The 26,232-nt window shown below is 41.0% G+C and overlaps 1 protein-coding gene across 1 annotated transcript; it reads left to right on the top strand.

Annotated features, from left to right (window-relative positions):
- Window positions 1-2,482: 2,482 nt before the first annotated feature.
- Window positions 2,483-24,851, top strand: LOC143295266 (uncharacterized). Its single transcript, XM_076606856.1, has 15 exons — window positions 2,483-2,664; window positions 3,968-6,381; window positions 6,855-6,956; window positions 7,403-7,543; window positions 8,253-8,447; window positions 8,712-8,846; window positions 10,362-10,620; window positions 11,104-11,250; window positions 12,026-12,139; window positions 13,589-13,662; window positions 14,400-14,513; window positions 16,427-16,542; window positions 18,360-18,498; window positions 20,846-20,966; window positions 21,569-24,851. The coding sequence occupies exons 1-15, from the start codon at window positions 2,544-2,546 to the stop codon at window positions 21,670-21,672; spliced, it is 4,296 nt and encodes a 1,431-aa protein (XP_076462971.1). The 5' UTR covers window positions 2,483-2,543; the 3' UTR covers window positions 21,673-24,851.
- Window positions 24,852-26,232: the final 1,381 nt, after the last annotated feature.

Here is a 26,232-nt window from a genome sequence, read left to right on the forward strand (position 1 = left end):
AACATTGAAGGCATAGCTTCTGATTCGTCAGTATTGTAATTCAGTTTGGTTCAATTCAAAATTCTTTGTCTGCTTCAAACGATTAAAATGGAAAACAGTTCTTTAGGGTCATTCATGCCGGCTGGTCAACAGATGAATGACATGACGTTGGTTGAATAGCCAGTACAATTTTCCTTGAAGACTATGTGAATATTGGTCACCATGTACAATAAAGATATTCAGGTTATATAACGCAGAGCGTACGATAAGATCATAACCAACAGAGAAGAGAGACAGACAGTCTTTTCTTTTTTTCCCTCTCTCTTTTTATGTCTGATTTTATACACTATGAATTAAGCGAGTGAAGACGTAATTTGTGCACAGAGAACCACAGAAAATCCTGTCTTAATAAGAATAACTTTATTATCTCCGACTGGAGAAATTTGGTCAGGTGCATTATCACAACATAGACAAGTAAACAACATGGGGAACATAGATGTAAAAGTCAACAACAGCTTTTACGAATATTACGAAGACACAAATGTAAAAAATATCACATACACCGTTTCATACATACATCCACTCTCAGGTAATAATTGGTATTCTTAATGTAAAAACAGCAAGAGTTAAGAAACATTATTTTGAATATAATCATAAGCATAGCCTACTATGTTGCACATTGATTATAATAGACAGATAAGATAAGAATAGAGATAAATTGCGGAAAACCACAACCAGATAATCAGCACACACCCGCCCCCACCCACCCAACACACGCGGTTTACTCTCCCGCCCCAGTGCTGCTCTCACCCCATCTCCCCCACCCCCCCTTCCTACCATCCCCAATGCACACCCTCCTACTCCCATTACCCCTATTCTGACTACGCCCTCCACTGCCCGACCTCCTACTCTCTGCAGTAACCCTACATCTGACACAATCACCTGCAGACGCTTCACAAAAAGAAAAAAAGAGCACACATTTTCCTAAAAGGAGAGATTGCATAATAAGTGACTTCAACACGCACACACACGCACACACACACACACGTGCGCGCACTGGCACGTGCGTGCATCAAATAAATACATAGATATCTCTCTCCATTCCTACCTCTTTCTCAGTACACACACGCACACACACACACACACCAAATAAATACATGTATCTCTCTCTCCATTCCTTCGGTACACACAAACACACACACACACACACACACCATGGCGCACACAGGCACGGTATTAATAAACAACCCAGGAAAAAAAAAACATGGCACACACACACACACACACACGCACACACGTACTCTCTCTCCCCTTCTAGCTCTCTCTTACGCACGTCGCACACACACACACACTACACACAGCGTGATCTACGAATGTTCCTGGTACAAAGTTGTTGTTTTTTCATAAAAGAGAATACTGACACACTAAGTTTGTTCATGCTATTTGAGCGTTTCCATGGAATTTGGGCAAACGACCTGAAATGGACTGGCCACATTACAAACATTCTGCAAAAGAGCCAACTGCTCACTCGGCTTTCTCAGATAACCTGAGGAATTGCCCCCCAGAAAGCCGCCGAATGGCATACATTTCACCTGTCGGTTCAACGCTGGAATATGGAGCAGCAGTCTGCATGGGACCCCCACCTAAAAAAGGACATCGAAAGGCTTGAGAGTCCAACGCCAGGCCGCCAGATTCATTACCTCGGATTACAGATCAAGGGACGATATCCAGGCTGCGTGACGCAAATGCTACAAAATAAAAATTTACCACTTTCAGAGGATCGTCGTAAAACCATACAGCTTACTACAATGTTTAGGATTGTTGACAATCAAATACCGGCCTTACCACCAGGAAAGTTCTTGACAACTGCAAGTAAAACCAGCAGAAGATCCAAACCTACGTCTTATAAAGACCATGATATAGACAATAAAAAAAATTACAGTAGAAAGAAGAACTTTCAACAACAGCAAGGGCAATGTCATTCCACTCTGCAGGACAGACCAGCTAAAGACTGGGAACTAATTCTTTGTGAAAACAATAGCGGAATGGAATGCCATCAAAAGACCCCTGCCAGCGACTGTTTCTCATCAATAACAGTAGCAGCTGTAGTAGTAGTTGTTTTGGGATGAGGGGGTGGGGGGGACGATGGCCATTTTGGCCTCTGCGACGTACAGATCCTGATCCCGAGTAACTGCACAAAAGAGAACATGCAAATCGTCTCTCGTCAGCGCGTCATGTCGTGGAGGGCTGGGCTTGTCGTAGCTACAAAGCAGAATCTTCTGCAAGTAAATAAAGCGGAAATAAAACCAGACTGACAATTATTGGAACATTTAATCATATCGTGAATACCGAGTGTATTTCATTATTTTCTGTTTTGCCAGTTTACATAAATGTGCAGATTAGACCACCTGCTTTTGTTTTCATGTTTTTGTTTTTGTTTTTAACTCGCGCAGTAAAATCTCGCATATTCTCGTCACGGTACTTCCAAACAATCATGGCCGTGTTGACGAGTGGTAGTGCTGAATGAGAGTGAAAATTTTGCGTCGTTCCTTGAAACAGCAGTCATGTTTCGCTCTTGTGGCTTTTTTGCGTCAATTCCTTGTCAGTATTATATCAATGGACTATGCGAAAGACCATACTGCCATTTCAGGCACTCGAAACATGATGTTGAAAAATTATCAAAAGGTAATCCAATGAACTTACAGTTTTACACAATGATTATTGCCTACTTATTATGAAAACAGAAAATTGTAGTGGATGTTGCACATTACAGTGAAATACCTGTCCCTTCCCCGCCAACCCCATCCCGGAAAATGGATTATGACTGCCCATGGCGGGCCTAAAAACGGTCATACAGGGAGTCGCACCCCACGAAGGAAATTTATACATTCCTCATCAAAGTTCGTTTGAAAGAAGAAGTGTATTTTGATGATGGTTATATATATATATATATATATATATATATAAAAATACATATATGTATATATATATATATATATATACAGATATATATGTACACACACTCTGTATATATAAGGAATGTGTCAAGAAGTGCAGGAATGAAAGATCTGAGTGAAAGAATATAAAATGAAAGGTTCATTTATAAATCACACCAGTATGTGGCTATCAGACCAGAGGTAATTACCTATTTTAATAAAGAAAAATAAGGGATGTATTCAAACAATTCAGAAAGGTGGCAGAACGGTTAAGACACTCATCTGCCAATACAGTCCATGAGGGTCTGGGTTCGAATCACGCTCTCATTCTTTCTCCCAAGTTTGACAGGAAAATAAAACTGAGTGCCTAGTCATTCGGATGAGACTATAAACTGAGGTCCCGTTTGCAGCACATACTTGGCACACTGAAAAAACCCCATGGCAATGAGAGAGTGTACACAAATATATATGTGCATGCACCCAAGGCCAGACTAAGTGCGTTGGTTACATTGCTGGTCAGGCATCTGCCTAGCAGATGTGGTGCAGTGACGCCTCCTTGAGAAACTGAAACTGTCCTGTTCTTACTTTTCAACCCCATCCCCCATCCTCCCCATCAACCACTGACCAAGTGATTCTGTGCCTGTCAAGTCTTGAATATACCCTGTTTTCACTTCTACTCACACAAACTACAAAACTGGATTTTTAATGTGGCTTTATTGTAAATTGTGATGTAAGTTTTATAATCTTACATATTTAGATTTATTACCAGTGTGAAGGGTAGAAGAGAATATATTACTGTTAATCAGTTGGTAAACTAAACAAAGCATTTAATGATTTATCACCAGTTTGTGTATGCAAGTGTGTGTGTTTGTTTGCATGTGTTTCAATGCATAACCATTTATTCTGTAGTGTTAAAAGGTTGGGGTTTTTTTCATTCTGGTGTGTATAGAGGGAATGGTTTAGGATGGGTTGTAATAACCATTACCTCCATTGTACATATGCAGGACTTCTAATCCAAGTCATTTTGGAAGTTTATTATTTGTGTATTTCAGAGAATGCAGTGGGCACTTTGGGGGGTTGTGATTTGGACAGTACAGCTTCAGACAGTGGTCTCCGGGTAACAGACGGATCAGCATTATCCAACACCACTTCTTCCCAGGAACCCAGCCAAACCTCAGACTCGGAGCCTGCAGAAAAAGCATCTCTGCTTTCACCGGGCTCCAGCCATGAAAACACTGCAGGGTCTTTCTGCATTCCTTCCTTCACTGACAACCGTAGCAAGTATCAGGTTCCTATTGCTGAAGAACCTGAACAGTATCATACTTCCCTTGAATGTGCTTCAAACGAGGCGTCTTCTCCATATCCAGAGTCTGATGTTGGGGGGTCAGCTTTGCCCACTTACCTCCCAACTCCCAAGACCCCTTCCTTACCAGTCCCTGAACCAGTCACAGATGATCTGGGCATTCCCGTCTATCAGCCAACACCTAAAAGGGAGTTGAAGCGGCGGCATGAAGATCATGTCCAAACCAAGAAGGCTAAAAGTGCCGACTTGGAGTATGATCCAGAGTGCAATTTTTCATGTGGAGGGTTGATTGGGCGATCTCAGGACAAATGTAACAAAGACTGTGGTTCTTTAGACTACAAGCCTACTGAGAAAAAAGCTCGCATTTCTGGGTCGTTTAACAAAAGGACTCGTCTGTCTTGTGAATCTCTGACTGGCAGTAGTCCCAATGGAATTGATGAGGACCTGCCTGAAGGGCAGTTCAGCGATCAGGAAGAAGACTTCAACAACGAAAACACTCAGTCAGTGGAAGAAGTGATGAAGGAAGAGGAGACTATTACAGTTGATAATAAATCCAACAGTTTTGAGAACATTGGAGATGATGACATTTCCTCAGAAGATGATTTCATTGACGTACCCAGTGTAACTGTCAGTGAGTCTGATCTCAAGCAACGAAAGCATTCTTCTCCAAAATCAGTAGACAAAAAATCTGCCATCTCTAGATCTTGTTCAGATAAAGACAAAATTTCATCAAATAAGAAAGAGGTGAACAAGCATGTGTCAGGTAAAACAGGCAGTGGTGAAAACAAAAAAGGTGAAAAACTTGCATCAAAACATGTGTCATCGAAGTCATCTAGTCATGGCCAACTGTCCAAAAGTTCTTCACGTGAAAAGCTTGAAAAGACAGGAAAACCATCATCATCATCATCACAGAAAAAAGCTGGTCAGTCCTCCTCAGGTGGCTCCAGAATGTCATCTTCAGCATCTGCTAAACATCACTTTACAGAGAAGAGTCATTCCACAGAGAAGGCCACTCACAGTTCCAAGCAGTCGTCACAGCTTAAGACCAGCGATGGACATACCAGAAGCAAAACAAATGCACCCAAAAGCAACCACACAGACAGACCGTCCTCAAGTAAAAGTTTGTCAAAAACATCTTCTTGTGATAAGCTGCTCATTTCTAGTAAACACTCCTCTCCTTCCTTAAGCAAGCCTGTGTTGCAAAGCTGTTCAGCCAGGAAATCAAGTACTGACAGTCTTGACAGTAAAATCTCGAAAGATGTCCGAAGTACATCTGATCGTGATATTGTTGGCATGAGCCGAGATTCTGATGACAGACGATCCAGCTCTGAAGGTAAAATATCAAAACTTATCTCAAGTAAATCATTGAGTCGTGAGCAGAACCATAAGACTAATAGGACAGACTCTGCATCTGTTATTTTGAAGAATTCAGGTTCAGACAGAAAATCTGATTCTAAAAAGATATCTGCGAAACCTTCATATTCAGACAGCAAAGCTAGCTCAGTTAAGTTGGCAAATACAAGCACAGACAGGCACAAGCTTTCTTCAGGTGATAGGCACTCTAGCACAGACAGCAGATCATCATCAGTTGACAAGAGGTCTAGTTCAGGCAGCAAAAAATCTGGTGGACATAATCATAGCAGTTCCCATGCATCTCTCAAAATGGGTTCCACTTCCAGTGTCAAAAATAACTCGAAAGACTGGTCAACACATAGCAACAAAGGTCAACTCTCCAGCAGATCAGGGAAAGAACACAGGTTTTCCGATTCTAACTCACAGAAAAGTTCCTCCTCTGGAAAACACACAAGCAGTATTCAAATGAAAACCTCCAGTTCTTTCCACAAAAGGGAGAGGGCCAGTGATACAACGTCAGACTTACACAGGAAGCGCAGCAGTGAAACTCTGGAAAGAATGAACTCCATCTTTGGAGAGGACAGTGAGGAGGAAGAAGGTGAACGTGAGACGACTTCTGCCGGTTATGCCCCAGCCGACTTCCAGGATGACTCCTCTGACTCTGGGGGAGCTGCGGAGGAAGAAGTGGATTATAGTGCTTACATCAAAGATAGCGACTTGGAAGAAGAAGACACGTTTGAAGAATGTTTCCGCATCTTCAAAGAGGAAGCGCCTTTGCCAAAAAAGATTACTGGCCAGGCTGAGAAAAAGGTATTAATTTTGTGTGTGGCTCTGTGTGTGTGTGTGTGTGTGTGTGTGTGTGTGTGTGTGTGTGTATGTGTGTGTTAATTGTACAGATTCTGAAAAGCAGTTGTCATGTTGTAATGATTATGAACTTGTGTTATAAATTTGGCTGCTTTTAGTTTTAATTGTCATTTTACAGTTAGTTATTACAAATTAATGACAAAAATGTACACATGTAAGAGTGAGAGAGGTGTGTCACAGAGAAATGAGAGATTTTTCAGCAAAATGCTCAAGTAGTGATTGGACAAGAGCAAAAGAAGATAGGTAAAGAGTGTCCTTTTTTGCTTTTGTCTCTTCGTCTCTTCATGTCATTTTGAGCTGAATTACTTTCCGCATTTAACTTTAGATGCAAATACATAAGTAATAATACTAGTTTTTTATGGAGTTGTGCATAACATTAACAGTGATAGGTCTTGACTTCAGTGTTGCTATGATTTCAGTTGGCGAAGGATCAAAAGAAAGAAGGCTCAGGGATCAGCAGTCTGTTTGCCAGAGCACCACAGCCAGGGAAGAAAAGGATCGCCTATAAAGCAGCTGAACAGGTGCTGTGTTGATGCTGAATGATTGTACACTTCAGACTCGTGGTTTTGCACTCATTGCAGGCTTGTCCAGTTCTTGTCTGCGTTTGCTCTGTGTGGGAGAGTAGAGCTTGTGTGTAAGCGTGTGTGTGTGTGTGTGTGTGTGCGTACATGCATTTCTTTTTTGTTTCTAGTTCATAAAAATGTGCTTGTAAATGTAATGTTATTTAGCTAAATGCACTGATTGGCGTATGATTTCAACAGCTTGGGCCAGCAACCACATCTCGATTCATGAAGTTAGTGCAGAAAATCAAGAACAGTGTACATTTCATAGAATCGGTGAACACTGATTTTTGTTTGTTTCTGTTTTGCTGCTGTTCTTTGGGTTTGTCGTTTGTTTCAGTTATGCTGCTTTTCTTTGTGATCGTTTATTGTGTGGTTGTCTCTCCCATTCCTCCTATCCTAATCAGATCCGCAAACCTGAGCTGCTGAAGAAGGAGAGGCCCCGGCACCTGATCAGCCCCCAGGAACAGATGCACAACCGCATCATGATGATGCAGCAGAGGGCACAGGAGAGAGCTGCCATGCTGGCTGTGCAGGAACAAGAGGTGGTGAGTGAAGGAGAGGCACCTTGCTTGTGGGGTCAGTGTGTAGACTGGTGGGGATGGGTGGGGAGGGGGGCAGGGGATTGGGGGAAGGGGGGGGGGTGAGGGGGGTTGTGCTGCAGCAGAATATGTATAGTTCCTCTGAGCAACTTTTAACACTTTGCGAACACATTTAAAGAGAAAGCTCGTTAGAATATCACTGTTTTGTGATGATGAAAAAAAAAAAAAAATGATCAGATGTTTTTATGTATTGTTTAATTTTTATTTTTATGTAAGTTGCATTTTCACAAGATTAAAAACAAATGTTACTGCAAGATGATAAAATATGGTTTTAGATTTTCCTGAAATGCTTTGAAACAGGCTGAATCATGTACAGACATTTTGTTCTTATTTGCCTGAGGTATGGATGTGCACAGTGAGATACTGAGAAAACAGTGGAAATGGGCATTTGCTAACACCTGATCAAAAAATCTGATTGAAAGCATTTAGATCAAGAGTGAGTCAATAACAGTACTTGAAATTTTGAGTATTTACTTGAAAATTTGCAAAGTTATGGTTAACCATTGTTTCTTATGTCTTGTGTCTTCATGCCTGAAATTGATTTATATAGAAAGTGTGATGTATGGTTCATTGAAAAAACAATTTTTATGTATTGATTTTAGGTGGTGTCATGTAAAACAGTAAAGCAAATTCCAATGTCTGTGTTTGCCATTAGTCCTCCACGTCAGGGTTGGCTACCAGTTCAAGACCAGATGGTTCAAGTTCAGGGGGAGTGAAGAAACGAATTGCCCACGTGCCAAAGCCTCCCCCTACCACTTCCACCTCTTCTGGTGCCAAAGTGCCAAAGAAGACGACAGTTGCTATCACAGCTTCAAAGACTGGAAAACGTGTCGCTCACACTCCAAACCTGGTAAGAAAGTTGGTATATGACCTGTGCTTGTTTGTTTAGAGCTGTTACTAAACACCAAATTCAGACATGTAGAAATCTGTTGTTATGAAAGATGATAAACATCAGTACTGTTTTCGTGCATGGTTCAGAAGAAAAAAAATGTATGCAGGGATAGCGTATTTTCCTCATATGGAGCTGACAAAATGGTTGAAGATACACGGTCTCGCAAGTGGATTTTTTCAGGCCAGATTTTGAGAGCAAAAATGATGTGTCCTGTGCTTTCAGACCAACCTGAAACGCCCAGTGATCCCGGCCAGTTTTGGGAGCAAAGTGCCCAGCAACGTGCGTCAGCAGTATCTTGACCGTATCATCGAGGAGTGCCTCAAGTGCTGTTCCTCCGAGGAACAAGCTTTCAAAAAGGTGGGGGTATCTGTGGGGGGGCGGTGCACAAAGACAAAGCAGCAGTTGTTTTGTAGAGAGAGTAAGGGACATGTCATGTTCTCATGTTAATGGCAAGAAAGGACAGGTTTGTGAAAAAGAGACACTTGTGAAAAGGTAGAGAGGTTTGTAAAAAGGTGATATTGGAAAATGCGAGTGGTAACGTGTTATTAAGAAACATTTTTGAAAACAGGAAATATGAAATAATTGCTGTGTTCTGTTGCTGCTGTGTGAGTGCTGATCATGTCATTACTTGTCCCTGCTTAATACAATCACCAGATTGCTGACAAATATATCTATACAGAATTATGACCACAAACTGATAAGAAATACTGGTATCCTAGAAGGTTCTGAGTCATAACAATGTCATATTTAGGCACAGAAAAAACAATTGCACAGCTCAGACCAGCCTTCTGTTTTGAATAGTTTGTTGCAAATATGGGAACTGGGCTTAACATGGATAATGCATGGGTATTTAAGTATTTTATTCGGTTTGTCAGATGTGTTGTTGTTTTTCAATCAAGAGACTATCAGTCATTTAGTTTTGTTGTTCAGTCAGCTGGAGTTTGCAGTACACCATAATTGATTTCAGTCAACATCATTGGTGTCAGAAAATATTTTGAATCTCTGTTCATGTTTGAAACCATGGTGAAACAATCATGGAACTTTCAAGTAACAAATCAGAACCAAAATGCTCAGTGCTGAAATCCATGTCTGAGTTGTGAACATGTCAAAATGTAGATTACATTCAAACTCATATAGGTTGGAAATGGACCCAAAGAAACTTGAATCCAAAGTGGGTGAAATAGTGATTGATCTTGACTTTGTAGAAGCTGTGATGTGAGTGGATGGGGTGGAAGTGGGAGTTGCATGGGATGGTGGTAGAATGGGGACTGGGGATGGGGTGGTTAAAAGAGAGAGGTGGGAGGGGAGAGGGAGGTAAGAGAGTTTATGTGAGAAAGGGAAAGAACTGACATTTCTTGAGTGGTTTTGTTTGTCATGAATATTTTGAATGTGCTATACCTTTACAAAATTATGTATCTGTATTTAAAATGATGTTTTACTAATGTACTATCTTATGCTGTCTTGTTGCCCACAAGCCAGTTCTTGAATTTTTTTTGATTGATCGATTGAACTGAACAACAGTATGTCAACTGTTTAAACAATACTGATATTGCTATTAGATTAAAAAAGAATATAAAAAAAACCCTCATAACAGTACATATCTTGAGCAAGCTGTGATTGATATATATATATATATATATATATATGTGTGTGTGTGTGTGTGTGTGTGTGTGTAAAACCATGTGAGTGTGTGTGCATGTTTGAGTGTACACTCATGTAACGCATTGAAAATCTCAGACCGTGTTGCAAAGTATTTCGCTCTCTGTGTGTGTGTAAAACCATGTGAGTGTGTGTGCATGTTTGAGTGTACACTCATGTAACGCATTGAAAATCTCAGACCGTGTTGCAAAGTATTTCGCTCTCTGATGACAGGCTCTGGAAGAAGAAGCAGGGGCATACGAGCGCTCCAGCAACAAAAACATTTACCTACGGGTGGCTGTGAACACGATCACCCGCCTGCGCACAGAGGCAAAGGAATGCATGCCAGGGGCGTCGACACCCAAACAGGGGCAGTGGTCTGGTCGGTCCCAGTCCCATGAGGCCACTCTGGGAGGGGCACGGGCCGCCAAGACCAACTTCTCCCTCCACCGCCCCTCGGTGTTGGGCAGGAAAACTGAAGTGGCTTTAACAGGTAGGGAGGGGGGTTTTAGACTTCTGTTGTGATAGGGTACGGTTCTCTTAACTGGGTGTTAGGAGAAGGAGTACAGTACTGAAGCTTCTCTGGTGGTAAAGAATATTATTGGTTTTCTGATGAATATAAACCTAGTTTCTTGCAAAAGTATTTTCAGCATTGTGACAAGAAATAAACATGTCTCCTCCAGACTGAGTGAATCTAAAACATGTTGGTGCATGTGCATACTTGCATACACACACTTGCACATGCGTACACACATACATGCTATCTCTCTCTCTCTCATTCTCTCTCTCTCTCTCTCTCTCACTCTCTCACTCCACACACACTTTATATCTTGTTTTCAGGTTGATGAGAATCATTCACTAAATAGCTGTTCCCATTTACCTTTTTTTTTCATTTAAAAAAGAAAAGAAAAAAAAAGTGTTTATATTAGAAAGGAAGCTTATGCTGACAGCAGACACTTGTGGTGTTCTCCAACAGAGCCTGAGCTGTACCAGAAACTGCTGAAGTACACCATGTCCATAGAACAGCTGGAAGAGAACGGCTACCCTCGTTCATGCCCCGACACTCCCGGCAAAGCTGTCATTCTGGGCAAGTCGTACCAAGACACTGACACCTTACTCAAAGGTGAGAGTCACCAGGCTGACGTTCAGGAGGTCTCAGGGGTATGATGCTAATGAATAATAATATATTTTACTTATATGTCGCAAACTCCCCATAGATGGGCACGAAGCACCTCACTTGAAACGGTACATATACAGTGGTGCATGTTATCACACAAGAGCACATGAAGACATAAAAGTGGAGAACCGGATCGCATTCCCTGTCTGTTCCCCTTTTCCATTTTCTGTCTTTCTCTTTTTTGTATATTTTAAGATGGTAGATGGTCAAACTATATATAGTAAAGGTGCGGTTATTCAGAGCAGTGAGAGGTTAAAAAAAAACAAAAAAGAAAAAGAAAGAAAGAAAGAAACATGGCAGTTGAATTTCAGGTATGTTAGCTTATTGGGGTATGTATGATGATGCTCATCTTCATTTTGGTATTGAGAGGAGCTTGTTTTCCAGCCATTATGCAATATGAGTAGGCATGGTCAGCTCGGTCAGTTTAGCAGGATATCACTTCATGTATAAGCCTTAAAGTTTGCCTCTTACATACTGTACCTCTGCGTAAGTTTATTTAAAGTATCGAATCATACTGAAACTATTAAAATGATTAAAGGCAGAATCAGCAATGGAATATGTGGTCCTATGAATGACGTGCTGTGTTGCTGAGGATGAAATGATAATATGGGCATGGTGTTTTATGAAAATCAGAGTTGGAGGACAGATCGTGCTGAATTAAATTTCCATGATAAGTGTTTTGCCTGTAGCAGAAAATGTGGCATGACCTGCTTAATTCCAGACAACGAGAGAACATGCTCACGGTGTGGGAAACGCTTCATGGTCAACTCTGACGGGAGCTATGTGCGTGAGGAGGAGTGTGAATACCACTGGAGTCGGGCCTACCCACGCAAAAGTATGTATGTATGTTGATGATGGCAGTGTGTGTGTGTGAGCACTTGTATTAAGACAGGCTGGTTTTGGTGCTAAGTCTAACACCCTATGGCACTTAGTGTGTGTGCACTTGTATTGAGATAGGGGCTGGTTTTGGTGCTAAGTCTAACGCCCTGTGGCACTGAGGTGTGTGTGCACTTGTATTGAGATAGGGGCTGGTTTTGGTGCTAAGACTAATGCTCTATGGCATTTAGTGTGTGAGCACTTGTATTGAGAGGGGCTGGTTTTGGTGCTAAGACTAACGCTCTGTGGCATTTAGTGTGTGAGCACTTGTATTGAGAGAGGGGCTGGTTTTGGTGCTAAGACTAACGCTCTATGGCATTTAGTGTGTGAGCACTTGTATAGAGAGGGGGGCTGGTTTTGGTGCTAAGACTAATGCTCTGTGGCACTTAGTGTGTGAGCACTTGTATAGAGAGGGGGGCTGGTTTTGGTGCTAAGACTAACGCTCTGTGGCACTTAGTGTGTGAGCACTTGTATAGAGAGGGGGGCTGGTTTTGGTGCTAAGACTAACGCTCTGTGGCACTTAGTGTGTGATTGTATTGAGATAGGGGCTGGTTTTGGTGCTAAGACTAACGCTCTGTGGCATTTAGTGTGTGAGCACTTGTATTGAGAGAGGGGCTGGTTTTGGTGCTAAGACTAACGCTCTATGGCATTTAGTGTGTGGGCACTTGTATTGAGAGAGGGGGTGGTTTTGGTGCTAAGACTAACGCTGTATGGCATTTAGTGTGTGAGCACTTGTATTGAGACAGGGGCTGCTTTTGATGCTGAGACTAACGCTCTATGGCATTTAGTGTGTGAGCACTTGCACTGAAATAGGGGTTGGTTTGGTTGCTGAAACTAACACCCCTGGAGACACCTGCCTGCCTGGCAATAGTGCTGCATGGGGCAATAGATATCAGACTCCTGCATTGAGGAACGCTGTATTCCATCTTTTTGAAACACTGATGTGTGAGTGTATGCTTTTGTGTTCGAGAGTGAAGGAGGATGAGAGAGAGAGAGTCAGGGTTTACTGTGAAGTTTGTGTCAAAATTTTTATCTTGACATATGCAAAAATGTCTGTATGCACCTTTCAGTTCCTTTATATGCTTGATATGTTTTGAAAATATCTGATTTTATGTAAATGATTATGTAATTATTGTCTGAACTCCGTCCGTCCCTTCGTCCCCCCTGGCTTTTTATTCTTATTTGCTTGTTACTTTGCAAGTGAGGTGCATTCATTGAGTGTGTTTTTGTCTTGGGTAATATGCAGTGGTGCACAAAGATTAGGGGAAGATTACCACCACAACAGTTTCCTGTGTGTTTTTTTTTGTTTTTGTTTGTTTGTTTGTTTTGTTTGAACATTGATGCGATAAAATGATTTTTGTGTCTCTTTGTCGTTGTGGTGATGAATGAAAGGTTATGTGCGTTTCAGAGTCGGGGTTCATGCAGCATATCTACAACTGTTGTAGTGCAGACATCAGCAGCAAAGGTTGCCAGATGGCGGCGGTGAGTGAGCTTCAGGGTTCGATTCTTTAATTTGCCTTCATGCATGAGTTTTCACTCTGCACCCACCTGTGGTTTTCTCTGTCTTGGTGTGTGTGTGTGTGTGTGTGTGTGTGTGAGTGAGTGTGTGTGTTTGTGTGTGTGTGTGTGTGTGTGTGTGTGTGTGAGAAGCTGTTTTTGTATACAGTATGTCTGTTTTGTGTTTTTTGTTTTTTTAACACTTAACTACATTAATTTCTGTTTAATTTACATAACCTTCCTATTTATCTACAAGTTCTCCCTTTGTTTCACCTTCTTCTCTGCTTTTGTCTAGGTCTAAAAACAAAAAAAGACAGTTGATGAAATGTCTTGATTTTTACATTGGCTGATGATGATGATGACGATGGTTCAGGTGTATTGTGATAGGGTTTTTAAGTATTGTTATATTGCAATATTTCTTGTGACCCTGGTACACTTGGTAATAAAGACATATTCTGTTCTATTACAGAGGTGTTTTGAGGTGATATGTATGATGAGTGTGCATATCCTGTGATGAGTGTTTTTTGTGTGTGTGTGAACATAAATTAGCGCTTGAGTGTTTGGTTGGCTGTTCGAGCATTGGGTTATGCTTGTAAAGTTTTCATTTTAGTGTTGAAATGCATGTTTTTAAACATCGGTTTTTACACTGTACAGCACAGTTGAGCATGTTTTACATGGAAAGGCACTTTATAAATGGAAATGTTGTTGTCGTTGTTGTACAGAACCATGTGCATGACCGGAACAAAAAGGACAACTTGTGTGGCTTCATGCGCACAATGCCTGGGTCCCCTAGACGAGATGGAAACTATGGCATCTATGCTTTGGATTGTGAAATGGTGAGCTGTGCTACTTAAATGTGGGCCCCTGACGCATTGAAAAATGCAAAGGACGCACTGTGTGTTCATGAAGCAGTTCTCTAGGATGAAAAGAGTGAATACCATGCATCTCTCTGGCATGTTCTGAATATGTCTAGAATGGCCACATGAAAAGAGTGAATACCATGCATCTCTCTCTGGGGTGTTCTGAATATGTCTAGAATGGCCACATGAAAAGAGTGAATATCATGCATCTCTCTGGGGTGTTCTGAATATGTCTAGAATGGCCACATGAAAAGAGTGAATACCATGCATCTCTCTGGCATGTTCTGAATATGTCTAGAATGGCCACATGAAAAGAGTGAATATCATGCATCTCTCTGGGGTGTTCTGAATATGTCTAGAATGACCACATGAAAAGAGTGAATATCATGCATCTCTCTGGGGTGTTCTGAATATGTCTAGAATGGCCACATGAAAAGAGTGAATATCATGCATCTCTCTCGGGTGTTCTGAATATGTCTAGAATGACCGCATGAAAAGAGTGAATATCATGCATCTCTCTGTGGTGTTCTGAAAATGTCTAGAACGACCACATGAAAAGAATGAATATTGTGCACCTTTCTGGGGTGTTTTGAATATGTCTAGAACGACCACATGAAAAGAATGAATATTGTGCATCTCTCTGGGGTGTTTTGAATATGTCTAGAACGACCACATGAAAAGAATGAATATTGTGCATCTCTCTGGGGTGTTTTGAATATGTCTAGAATGACCACATGAAAAGAATGAATATTGTTTCATCTCTCTGGGGTGTTTTGAATATGTCTAGAATGACCACATGAAAAGAATGAATATTGTGCATCTCTCTGGGGTGTATTGAATATGTCTAGAACAACCACATGAAAAGAGAATTTTGTGCATGGTTGCTTCAGTATGATCGTCTGTTATGAAGAATTGTTTCCCTTTGCCTTCTGGAAGTGCTCCCCCGCCCCATTTTTCTCCTTTCTTTAATTCCTTTCTCATCATTGCTGTTTCCATGAAGTGTGTCCTTTCTTGGTTTAGAAATGTAGTTGGTTATTTTAGAAGCTATACCTGCCTTTGTGTGTGTATGGCAATGCAGATTTGATAAGAATGTGCTGCAGCATTATAGCGACCCCCTGAAGGTAGTCTGGGAACCTCTAGAACTGCTGTAAAAGAGTTTCTTGGACCCCCAAGATTTCGAACTTATCAGAAGCTCTGTGTTCATCAGAGAACTGTGCCGCAGTCTGCGCAGTCTATGAACAGTGGTGTAATGCCAGGGATCTTAAAAACTGAGGTGAACCTTTGTTGCAGTTGCTTTACTGAGATTGTGTACTTTGTTAAAATTTACCTGTTTATTATTTTTATCTTGATTTGTTCCTTGAACTTGAACATATTTTTTCTTCTTTGCAGTCATTTCCCTTGGATAGGAATTAAGCATCAAGGAGTGCACCTGAATGTGCATGTGTCTGAGAAAGCATCAGCGGATGTTTTTTTTGATTCAGTTGAAAATCTATAGTCATGGAATCATGACAAAACACAGTGTGATAAAAATAATTCAGGTTAATCAAATCAGATGTCACATTGCTTATGGATTATTGACCAAACAATTTTCTTTTTGTCATTTTCAAATAAATAGAAAGAAACACAGCAATTTTAAGCAATTTTTTTGGTTGCATTTTTGTAACGTAATAGAACATACGGTTTATAGTCCAATATTGTCTGAGAATTTCCCCATGTCGGTTGCTATCTTAATTCCAATACTCGGGAGAAAAACACCAACACAAAACAAACAAAGGAACAAAGTCAACAACAGTATATTCATTGGAGCTTAAGATTTCCAGTCAGTAAATAATTGCATGCCATTTGGTTCATGCATGTTAAATAGTAAAGTACCTTATTCTCTTTGACAGGTTTACACCGTAGGGGGGCTGGAGCTCGCTCGTGTCACGGTGGTGAACATGACAGGGGAGTCAGTGTTCGAATCCCTTGTCCAGCCATTTCATCCTATTGTAGACTACAACACCAGGTAGGTTCTGCTGGAATTCCTTTTGTGTATGTGTGTTGGTGTGTGTATGTGTGTGTGTGTTTTGATTGCAATTTCTTAAAAAGTCATTGATTTTATTTTTTGGAGTAATATTTGCTGGCTACATGTTGGTTTCTTATTATGTTGATACAAAAATCCCACATGCAGCCAATGTGGAAAAAACCCAAAAAAACCCCAAAAAAGTCAGAGAAGATTTTAGAATGCTGATTTTTTGTCACATTGAGACTGAAACCCATCATGTAGCTAGTCATTACCTGTTACCTATCCCTTGACTTCTGCTGATGTTGTTGGGGCACCATTGAAGTCGTCGTCTTCTTCAGCATTCCCAGGCCGTGTTGAGATGCTCATTCCAGAGTAGGTTATGAAGTCCGCAGCCCACTGGAGCTCTGTAGCTGTTCCCCACAACTTGTCCTGGAGCGCTGCAGGACAGGGCCAGATCTGGCACCTCAGCTCTTTGTGTAGAGGGCAGTCTTGCAGGACATGGGCTGGAGTTTTAGGAGCGGTGTCACACGGACATTGGTCTGTGTGGGAAATTTTCAGTTTGTAGAGATGGGAGAGGAGCTGGCAGTGGCCTGTGCGCAGTCTGAGAATGATGACTTGCTGAGCTTGACCCAGTTTATGGATGCTGTCCTCCTCTGCTCCCAGATGTATCTGTTCTCGCCAGCTGTTTCTGAAATGGCTGCGCAGGATGGTCCTTGACTCCCCAAAGCTAAGGGGGTGGGCAGATTGGGTGAGCCTGCTTCCTGCTTTGGAGAGCTTGTCTGACTCCATTTTCTGCAATGCCGCAGTGAGAGGGGATCCACTGCAGGACCGTTGTGGTTCTGGCACTTACAGCCTGCATCTCAGACTGGATGTCCCACAAGGTTTTGTCCCCCACTCTGGTCTGGAGGCTTTGTAGGACAGCTCGGCAGTTGGTGAGGAAGACAGTGTGGTCTGGCAAACTGTCTCCCTGGTTGAGGAGTTAAGCTGCAGCTAGTAGCGCAGATGCTTCGGCTCTAACCATTGAAGACAACACCACCACTTTCCTCCACCTATATCTGTCCTCCGCCGCTCTCTGGGATTCTGCCAGATTCATACCTGTCCATTCTTGGACATTGTCTTCCTGCCTCTTCCACCATTTCCCTCGTCTGTGGCTTCCTCTGACTGATGTTTGCAACATGGTCTTTGCAAGTCCTGCTGAGTTGGAAACATGTCCATACCACTTCATTTTCTATTTCTTGATGATTGTGAGGGGGTCATCATGAGGTCCTATTGCTTGTTGGATCTTGCTGCAGACCTCTTTGTTTGTTACATGGTCTGTGTAGTGGTTGCCTGTAATATCTCATTTCAGTTGTGAGGATCTTGTTTTTTGCATGTCTGCTGAGCTCCCAATTTTTGTAGGTGTAGAGGAAGGCTGACAAGGCAAGGGGGGGGGCAATAGGTTTATCTTGGCGTGCAGGCTGTTCTTGTCTCTCCAGATGGCTTAAAGTCATGCTGTCACAGCTGTTGTTTGTGCGGTCCTTGTCTCCTTTTGAACCTTCATCTGATATGATGGAGCCAAAGTATTCGAATGTCTTCACTGTTTCTAAACTTGCCCCGCTGACATTGATGTCTGAAGTGTTACATTGTGTGCTGTTGGTCATGAGTTTAGTCTTTTCAGTGCTGATTTCCATGCCAACTGCAGAGGCTGCTTTGTCTAGATGATCCAACAAGCCAAGGATTTTGTTTAAGAAAAAAAGAAAAAAAAGAAGAAAAAAGAATAGCTCTGCATGTTGATTTTTGGTACCATAGATACAGAAACTCCCGTTTGAATGTTACAGGTTCAGTGGACTGACAGCAGCGGACCTCAAGGATGTGGACATGACTCTGACCGACGTCCAGGCCATACTCCTGAATTTGTTCACCGACAAGACCATTTTGATTGGTCACAGTCTAGAGAGTGATTTCATCGCTCTCAAGGTAAAGAAAAAAAAACATGTTTAGAGTCCAATAGTGCATTAAAACACGTGGATTTGCAGGTTTTATGTTTTATGAGTATTTTTATAATTTACAGCATATTTTTGTTGACCTGTTTTACAGGTTACCGTAAAGTTCGGTCTATAAGCCGCGACTTTTTACCCCAGCTTCAGCCTCTGCGGCTTATACAATGATGCGGCTTATTTGCGGATTTTAGCGATCCCGGGAGTGTCACGTTCTCGTCTATTCTTAGCTGCCCTTCAACTCGCCAAAATCATGATTTCTGTCCATGAATTTTTGGATGAGCTTCAGGATAGTGTGCTAATTGTTCACGTTTTATAAATCAAATCCACACATATTAAAGCCTTCAGATCAGCATTCAGGTCTACTCTGCTCAAGCGTACACCCTCATCATGCCGAAAACGTGACGTTATACCTATGATGCAGCCTTCAAATTGAAGGCGATCGACCTAGCAGACGACAGTGCAAGCGACGAACCAGCAGCGACCTCCACCTTCATGTTCATGAAGTGAAAGCGAGGCTGAAGTCAGTGACAAGATGGCGGAGAAAGCTGTGCCAGTTTTCTTCAACTCGGACAATGAAGACGACGATTTTAGTGGATTCAGTGAACAGGATGATGTTGAATAAATGTGACTATCCCTAAACTATGGATCTTATTTTTGTTGTGTTTATTTATTATTTTTTTGTGGCACTAGCAGTATTTTCGCTTGCTTTTCTGTGTTGTTTCCCGCTTGTATTTATTTCATAACCAACAGTATTGACAGCTTTTCTGTGGTATCAGTATGTGTTCCGGTACCGGAAATAAGTGCGGCTTATAAGCCGGTGCGGCTTATGTATGTATAAAGTTCAATTTTTTCCAAAATTTAGTGGGTGCGGCTTATATACCAGTGTGCTCAATAGACCGAACTTTACGGTATATGTAAGTTGCATTACTGTAATTCTGTGTTGTAGTAGGGACACAGCAATGTGGAGACTTTGCAGATCTTAATGCCAACAGGGGTGGGGGGAGAGCATTCTCACAGTGTTGTACATTGCACCATGTCTCACTACAAGTAGAAGTCTGATCATACAAGACTGCATCACACTGCAACCAGCACACCATACTGCACTGCCAGGTATCTTGGCAGTGTGATAGAATAGCATCCCTGCCTTCTGGAAATTCTGCGCTAGAAATTTCTTTTTTTCTATTGCTCTCTTTATATCTGCTTTTTCTGTTCCTTCACTGTTGTCTCCTTTTTCTGCCTTCCCAGTCCAGTCCCGCTTTTTTTGAGCAAGCCTTGGCACTGTTTTTTTCTTCTTTTTTCCACAATCTGTGATGTACTGTCTGTGCTGTTTTGCTTTGGCGATCAGGTAGTGAAATTGTAAACAATGGGATGGGCACTAGCTTCATTCTGCAGTGTTATTTGCCTATATGGCCTTTTTGTGTTTAGTTTTGGAGTATTGTATTTTTTTCTTTTCTACCATTTTTTTTGTAATCAGGGGAAGATAAATTAAGCAGAGTGGCTGGCATCCTCAGCATGGCCTAGTCTTTTTGCCCTAAAGAGCTAAATGGTTGGGATACTGTGTCATAAACTGTGATTTGTGGGTTTGTCTTAGTGGTTTTTTTGTAGATGTGACAGTTTTGTGTTGACGTGGTTGAACATTTGTATGGTTTGACAGTCCTGATATGGCCGTGTGCACTTGGCTGGACTATAAGCAACAAGAACAAGAGACATTGTAGATTGCAATGCCAACATGGGAGGAAAGCATTCTCACAGTGTTGCACATTACATGATGGCCCACCACAAGTAGAAGTCTTGTCACACAAGACAACATCACACTGCAACCAACACATCTTACTGCACTGTTGGTAGATATCTTGGCAGTGTAATGATGATTTGTATTTGTATTTCTTTTTATCACAACAGATTTCTCTGTGTGAAATTTGGGCTGCTCTCCCCAGGGAGAGTGCATCGCTACACTATGGCTGCCACCCATTATTTGTGTATTTTCCTGTGTGATGTTTTAGTAGTTTTTCGTGTTAAAGTGGATTTTTCTACAGAATTTTGTCAGGAACATCCCTTTTGTTGCCGTGGGTTCTTTTATGTGCGCTAAGTGCATGCTGCACACGGGACCTCAGTTTATCATCTCATCCGAATGACTAGCGTCCAGACCACCACTCAAAGTCTAGTGGAATGGGAGAAAATATTGGCAGCTGAGCCGTGATTCAAACCAGCGCACTCAGATTCTCTCACTTCCTAGGCGAACGCGTTACCTCTTGGCCATCACTCCGCATGATGGTGGTAGGGCAGGCTTTCTCACAGATGTGTGTGACTATGTTGTGTGACAGCTGATCCATTCCACGGTGGTGGACACCTCCATTGTGTTCCCCCATCGCCTTGGGCCTCCCTACAAACGGGCCCTCAAGAACCTGATGCTGGAGACCTTCCAGAAGATCATCCAGGCTGATGGTGAGTGCGTGCTTGGCAGTGCTGCTGTTGTTATCTTTTACAAATATAATTTTAAAAGCATGTTTAATTACACATACTTAACCGTGACCCAGGCTGATGGTGAGTGCGTGCTTGGCAGTGTTGCTGTTGTCATCTTTTACAAATATAATTATAAAAGCATGTTTTTTTGTGTTAGGCTTGACAGAGCTGCTGTTGTATCTTTTATAAATATAAATATAAAAGCATTTTTTGTCAGGCTTGTTTGGAAACAAGGACATACCCAGCCTGCACACCCCTGAAAATGGAGTAAGGCTGCATGCATGACGGGGTAAATGAATGAAGTAGTATACAAAGTTTTAAAGTAGTCATACAGGTACACTGTTACACGTCTGTCTGAAAGTGTATGTGTGCATGCCTGAAATCTAATTGAATGACACAGGAAACAAATGATGAGCGCCCAGGGGTAGCCATCAGTTGGTCCTACCCAGGTAGGTAACCTGTTGTGCAAATGACCTCTCATTTGTTAAGTGCTTTGAGTTTGGTCTCCAGCCGAGGAAAGGCGCTATAAAAGAATCCATATCATAGTCCACGTGTGATAAAGCTGGACGGTGTGATTTGTGCAGATGGGGGTCACGACAGCAAGGAAGATGCTGTGGCCTGCGTGGAGCTGATGAAGTGGCGCATCAAGGAGGACAGCAAGAAGGACAGGAGGTACTCCAGAGACTGACGCATCTTCAGGGTGCCACGCTCCTCTCCTACAACGACAGGATAAGATGACAAGACGTCTTTATGTCAGGGCAAAGCAAGGCAAGGCAAGCAGTTTATTTCATGTGCTCCTCCCAGGGGGCATTGAAACATTGTACATCAGCATTTTTTTATACACACCACATGAATAAAATGAGTGATGTAAAAAAAATTAAACACAAAAAGCCCACACGAGCCAACAAGCAAATACACATTCACAAATTATTTTTCCTTTGCAAATAGACAATATTATTTTCGCTATCAGTATACAAAGTTTTACTGAAAAGGCACATGAATAGTTGAAACGAAGGCTTCAAGTTTTAACAGTGTTTTCTTTTCTTTTTTTCCCCCAGAAAATAGTGGAATTTAACGGAGTTTGGTTGGGTTCTATGATTTGTAAATAGACGTTTTTTTCTTGGTGCTATCAAAAAAGGGACACAGAAACAGATAATGAAACTCATCAGCAATGTCGTTTGTAGAACATTGATCACAAAGTCTTTCATTTTGGATACATTTTCAAAACGCTAATCACCCATGAAATCCTATGCCAAGGCGAATAACTCTTGAGATTTTCAATAGTGGGTAATTATAAACATTGATTAAAAATATAATTACCTTCTTTTGTTCCACATGTTTATTTTTCCTGCATTCTATACATAATAAAGTTGCAAAAGAATTTTTCTTTCCAGGCTCATGTTGCTTTGTATTTACACACAAAAAAATAAATGTGTCAAATCTGATGGTCAACTTTGAAAAAAAAATCTTTTAATTACAGTATGATTTTCTTTGAAATAAGTTTATCTGGTCTGCAGTGTCTTCTAACACATCTTCTTTTCATTCTTTTTCTTACTCAACATGAATTCCAACAATGAACATGCTGATTTTTATGTAAACCTGTGGCCGTCTCTAAGAAAACTACTGTGTCATCTCCATAAAAGCAGGACAAATAATTTCAAGAAAGTATCACAATCCTATTCACTCAAATTCATTTTTCTTACCTCACTAGCAATAGCTGTCCATCCATCTAGGTCAGCTTTTAAGTGGGATTTCATGTTGTTTGAAAACAATGTAAACATTTGTTGGGAAAGATTTTCTCCCTGTCTCACCCCAAAATTTGAGCTGAAAAATCTTGTTAAATGCTTTCTCATAGTTTAAAAAAGCACATTATAGGGTTTTTTTTTCTGTTTTTTTTCAAATAACAAGATATCGATAATAGCATATAAAGTAAACAGTCTAACTTTGAAAAATCTCTTTTAAAACCAGCTTGTTCCTGTCCAAGTGTACCTGAATACTCAGTATATAATTTCATATGCTCATTCAATATGCTTTAAGATAACAAGAATACATTGTGTGATACCTTGATCGTTATTTGTTTCCTCAGATACAGCTTTGTTTTTAAGAATGGTCTTATAACCCCTGTAAGTCTAGTCAGATGGAACATTGCCAGTCAGTGGCACAAGATTCAGTAAACCCGGAAAAAACATTTGGTGTTGTGCTCACAATCAGTTACAGTGGCCACACCAAATAGTTGGATATATATTTGGAGAAAGAAAAGGAAAGAAAAGATTATTAGTTACATACAAAAGATAGCATTGTACATTGCATGCATCCCAGAAGTGAATGGGCCTTTGTCCCAAACGCAAATAGGCCAACTTCAAGTGGAAAAATGTGTGAACAGGTTGACACCGAGATGCAGTTTGGTTACTGTTCAGCAACCTTCTGTGCACCTTAAGGTGGCTTAGTCAACAGGAGGACTCACATAGGCATGTGAAAAGAGAGAGGGCTTTGCGTGTGTCTTCAGCTGAACTGGGTTTGTCATGAGATGATGAATTGGTGATGATGTTGATATTAGCTCTTGTGCGCACAGTTTTCAATCACTGGCTTAGAACAGTACAGCACAGCATTTGACATTTTTTGTCGTTTTTATAATTCACTTCAGATATTTAAGTTAAAAAGCTATTTCTCACAGATTCTTTGTACAGGGGGAGAAAAATGAACCAATTTGAGAGTATCTGTCAGCAGATGATGTCAGTGGTGTGGAATTTTGAATACTGGCTTTCATGTGATAGAAGATTTTTTGTGGGTGTATGTTTGATTTTTTAGTTTTGTGATGGATCATTAACTGCTGTAAGAGGTACTGGTAAGTCAGCTCCATGACTGACAGTTGTTGGCACATACAAAGATACAACTCAAGCTACTTCCTTCTTTGTCATTTTCTACTCAAAAATTAAAAAAAAATCCCCGAGTTTCATACATAATTGCATAATTATCTTTTTCTTATTTCCATGTCTTCAAGGAAAGAGTGGGGCATTGGAAAAATACCAGGTATCTTATATATATGTGTTTTGCATGGGATGTGTGCACATGTTTGTGCACACTTGCTCACATGAGCATTATTTCACCTGCATATAAATTATTTGTGTTCTCGCTTTGTGGTGGATCTCAAGTGATATTGTTCTTTATCAAGACCCAACCGTGTGTCTGTATCATCAAGAAGCCTATAAGCTGCTGGAAAGAGAATTAACATTGAACGATTTTCATGATGGATTGATACCCACCAAAGTTAGTTTGCTTTATGAGAGTGTACAGTTAGCGTTTCATGCATACAGGATGTGCAGTAGTATGTGTGTTCCATGGACATAACTTTAGTGGTTCAGTATGCTCGTATACTCATGTTTTTGGGGGAGGGGGGGGGGGTTGTTTTATTTTTTGTTTCACAGTCAAAGTGGTGAAGTTTTGTCAGATTTTTGAAGAAAAATCATTTGGTCCTGTGTGAGTTTTTGATTGTTTCATGTTCCCACCTGTTAGGCATTACCTACTTGTCTTTCCCTACAACCACAACCAGTCCTCAATCCTCTCCCTCCCTACCCCACCCTACCCTTTCCACATTCATCATGCAGATGACCATTGAGTTTACAGGACATATCTGCCGTAGAGTTTAGAGGGTGTACTGTCGAGTTTACAGGATGTGTGTACTGTTGAGTTTGCAGGACATGTGTTTGCTGTCTTTTGATTTAAGGTATTCATCCTTTTTATTCCGAAATAATTGTATGTTTTCATATGTTTGAATGTGTGTATGTGGAAGAGAGGAGAGGCTGAAACATAAACTACAATTCTGCTGGAAAGAAAGAACTGATATGTTAGGTGTTTGTGTGATGTTGTTTTTTTTTTGGAGGGGGTGTGGGGGGCGGGTGCGGGGATAATTTTTTTTTTTTTTTAGTTTATTGTTATTGTTCTGTTGTATTGTTGTGATGTGGTAGTATCAGTTATTTTTAATTTATATCATTTCTGGGATACTTTTTGTGTGTATTATTAAACCACAGTTCAGTTCAGTTCAATATCAGCATGTTCAGTGTACATAATGCATTTTTCTTTCTTTTCTTCTTATTCTTTTTTTTTTTCTTCTTTTTTTGACACTGTCATGTGCCCCTGCATGGCTCAGAGGTGGATGACTGGGTGATACCGTGCGCTAAAAGGATGACTCGACACTGTATACATGAAGAGCGTTCACCTGTCTTGATTGGCTTTGTGCCTATTGGTGTAGAATGCCCATGTGGTGTTAGGTAGGTCCCTTTCTTTTTAGTTTTCCTGGCCCTGCTGGCTGTGCCATTGTAGGCGTGTTGACATTTACCCCCTTAACTGCTGAACTTGTGAGCTCGGTGTTGTTACAATGAGGCAACAGCCTTTGAGCTTATTCAACAGCAGCAGTCAAGTGGTTAAACATGCACAGAACTGTAGAACTGTTTGGGGCTGGTTAGTTGCTCACTGGATGACTGATTGACTGCCTCATAATTTTGATTAGGAAGTGTCTTGATCTGGTTAGGGTCCTGAATTTGGCCCTCACAATCAGCTGTTCATATAAACACTGATCCTGTATATATCAGGCGAGAAAACGGTTCAGACTAACCTGTAGGTGGTGACTTGTCCTATGAAGAGAGTATCCCGACGTTTCGGGCCCTAGGCCCTTCTTCATGGGGAGAAAAATAGAGAATGGAGAAGAAAAGAGAGGGCAAAACCAAGACAGAGGTAAAACTTAAGAACTGTATATATCAGTTTCACATATCGAATAAACAACATTGATAGTGATAGTATGTTTTTTTTATATGTGTGTTTTATATGTGTGTGTGTGTGTGTGAATGTTTCTGCGTATTTGTTATTATACATTAACCATTTTGTACATTTCATTGTGGAAGAAAAATCGGAGGATTTTCTTGACAATCAGAAAGAATTTACTTTTTTAATATAAATGATTAAGTTGACATTCTTTTACAGCTCTTATTATGAAAGGATTGATTTGAAAGAATTTGTTCGTGTTGATTGGAAAGAAAGAGCAGAAATAAGTCACTTTCAGTCAGTATTGGTCATGAAGTGTGAACAGTTCAGTGTCAGTATTTTTTGATAAGGCACAATAAAAGCTGTTGACTTGAATTTTTCCATACTATCCCATCGTCTGCACCATTTTATTGGCATTATTCTCACTCCACTCATTCCTAATTCCCCATACACAGCCGCACTTGGGTTCATCTGTCGCAGTTCCATTGGA

Source organism: Babylonia areolata, chromosome 20 (genome assembly GCF_041734735.1).
Source record: "Babylonia areolata isolate BAREFJ2019XMU chromosome 20, ASM4173473v1, whole genome shotgun sequence".
Lineage (NCBI taxonomy): Eukaryota > Metazoa > Mollusca > Gastropoda > Neogastropoda > Buccinidae > Babylonia > Babylonia areolata.

Excerpts from the sequence above, each read along its gene's own strand:
- LOC143295266 (XM_076606856.1), top strand. The coding sequence starts at position 2,544 with ATGTTTCGCTCTTGTGGCTTTTTTGCGTCAATTCCTTGTCAGTATTAT. Across the intron at positions 2,665-3,967 it reads TGTTGAAAAATTATCAAAAG|AGAATGCAGTGGGCACTTTG; the intron begins GTAATCCAATGA and ends TGTGTATTTCAG. Across the intron at positions 20,967-21,568 it reads GAAGATCATCCAGGCTGATG|ATGGGGGTCACGACAGCAAG; the intron begins GTGAGTGCGTGC and ends TGATTTGTGCAG.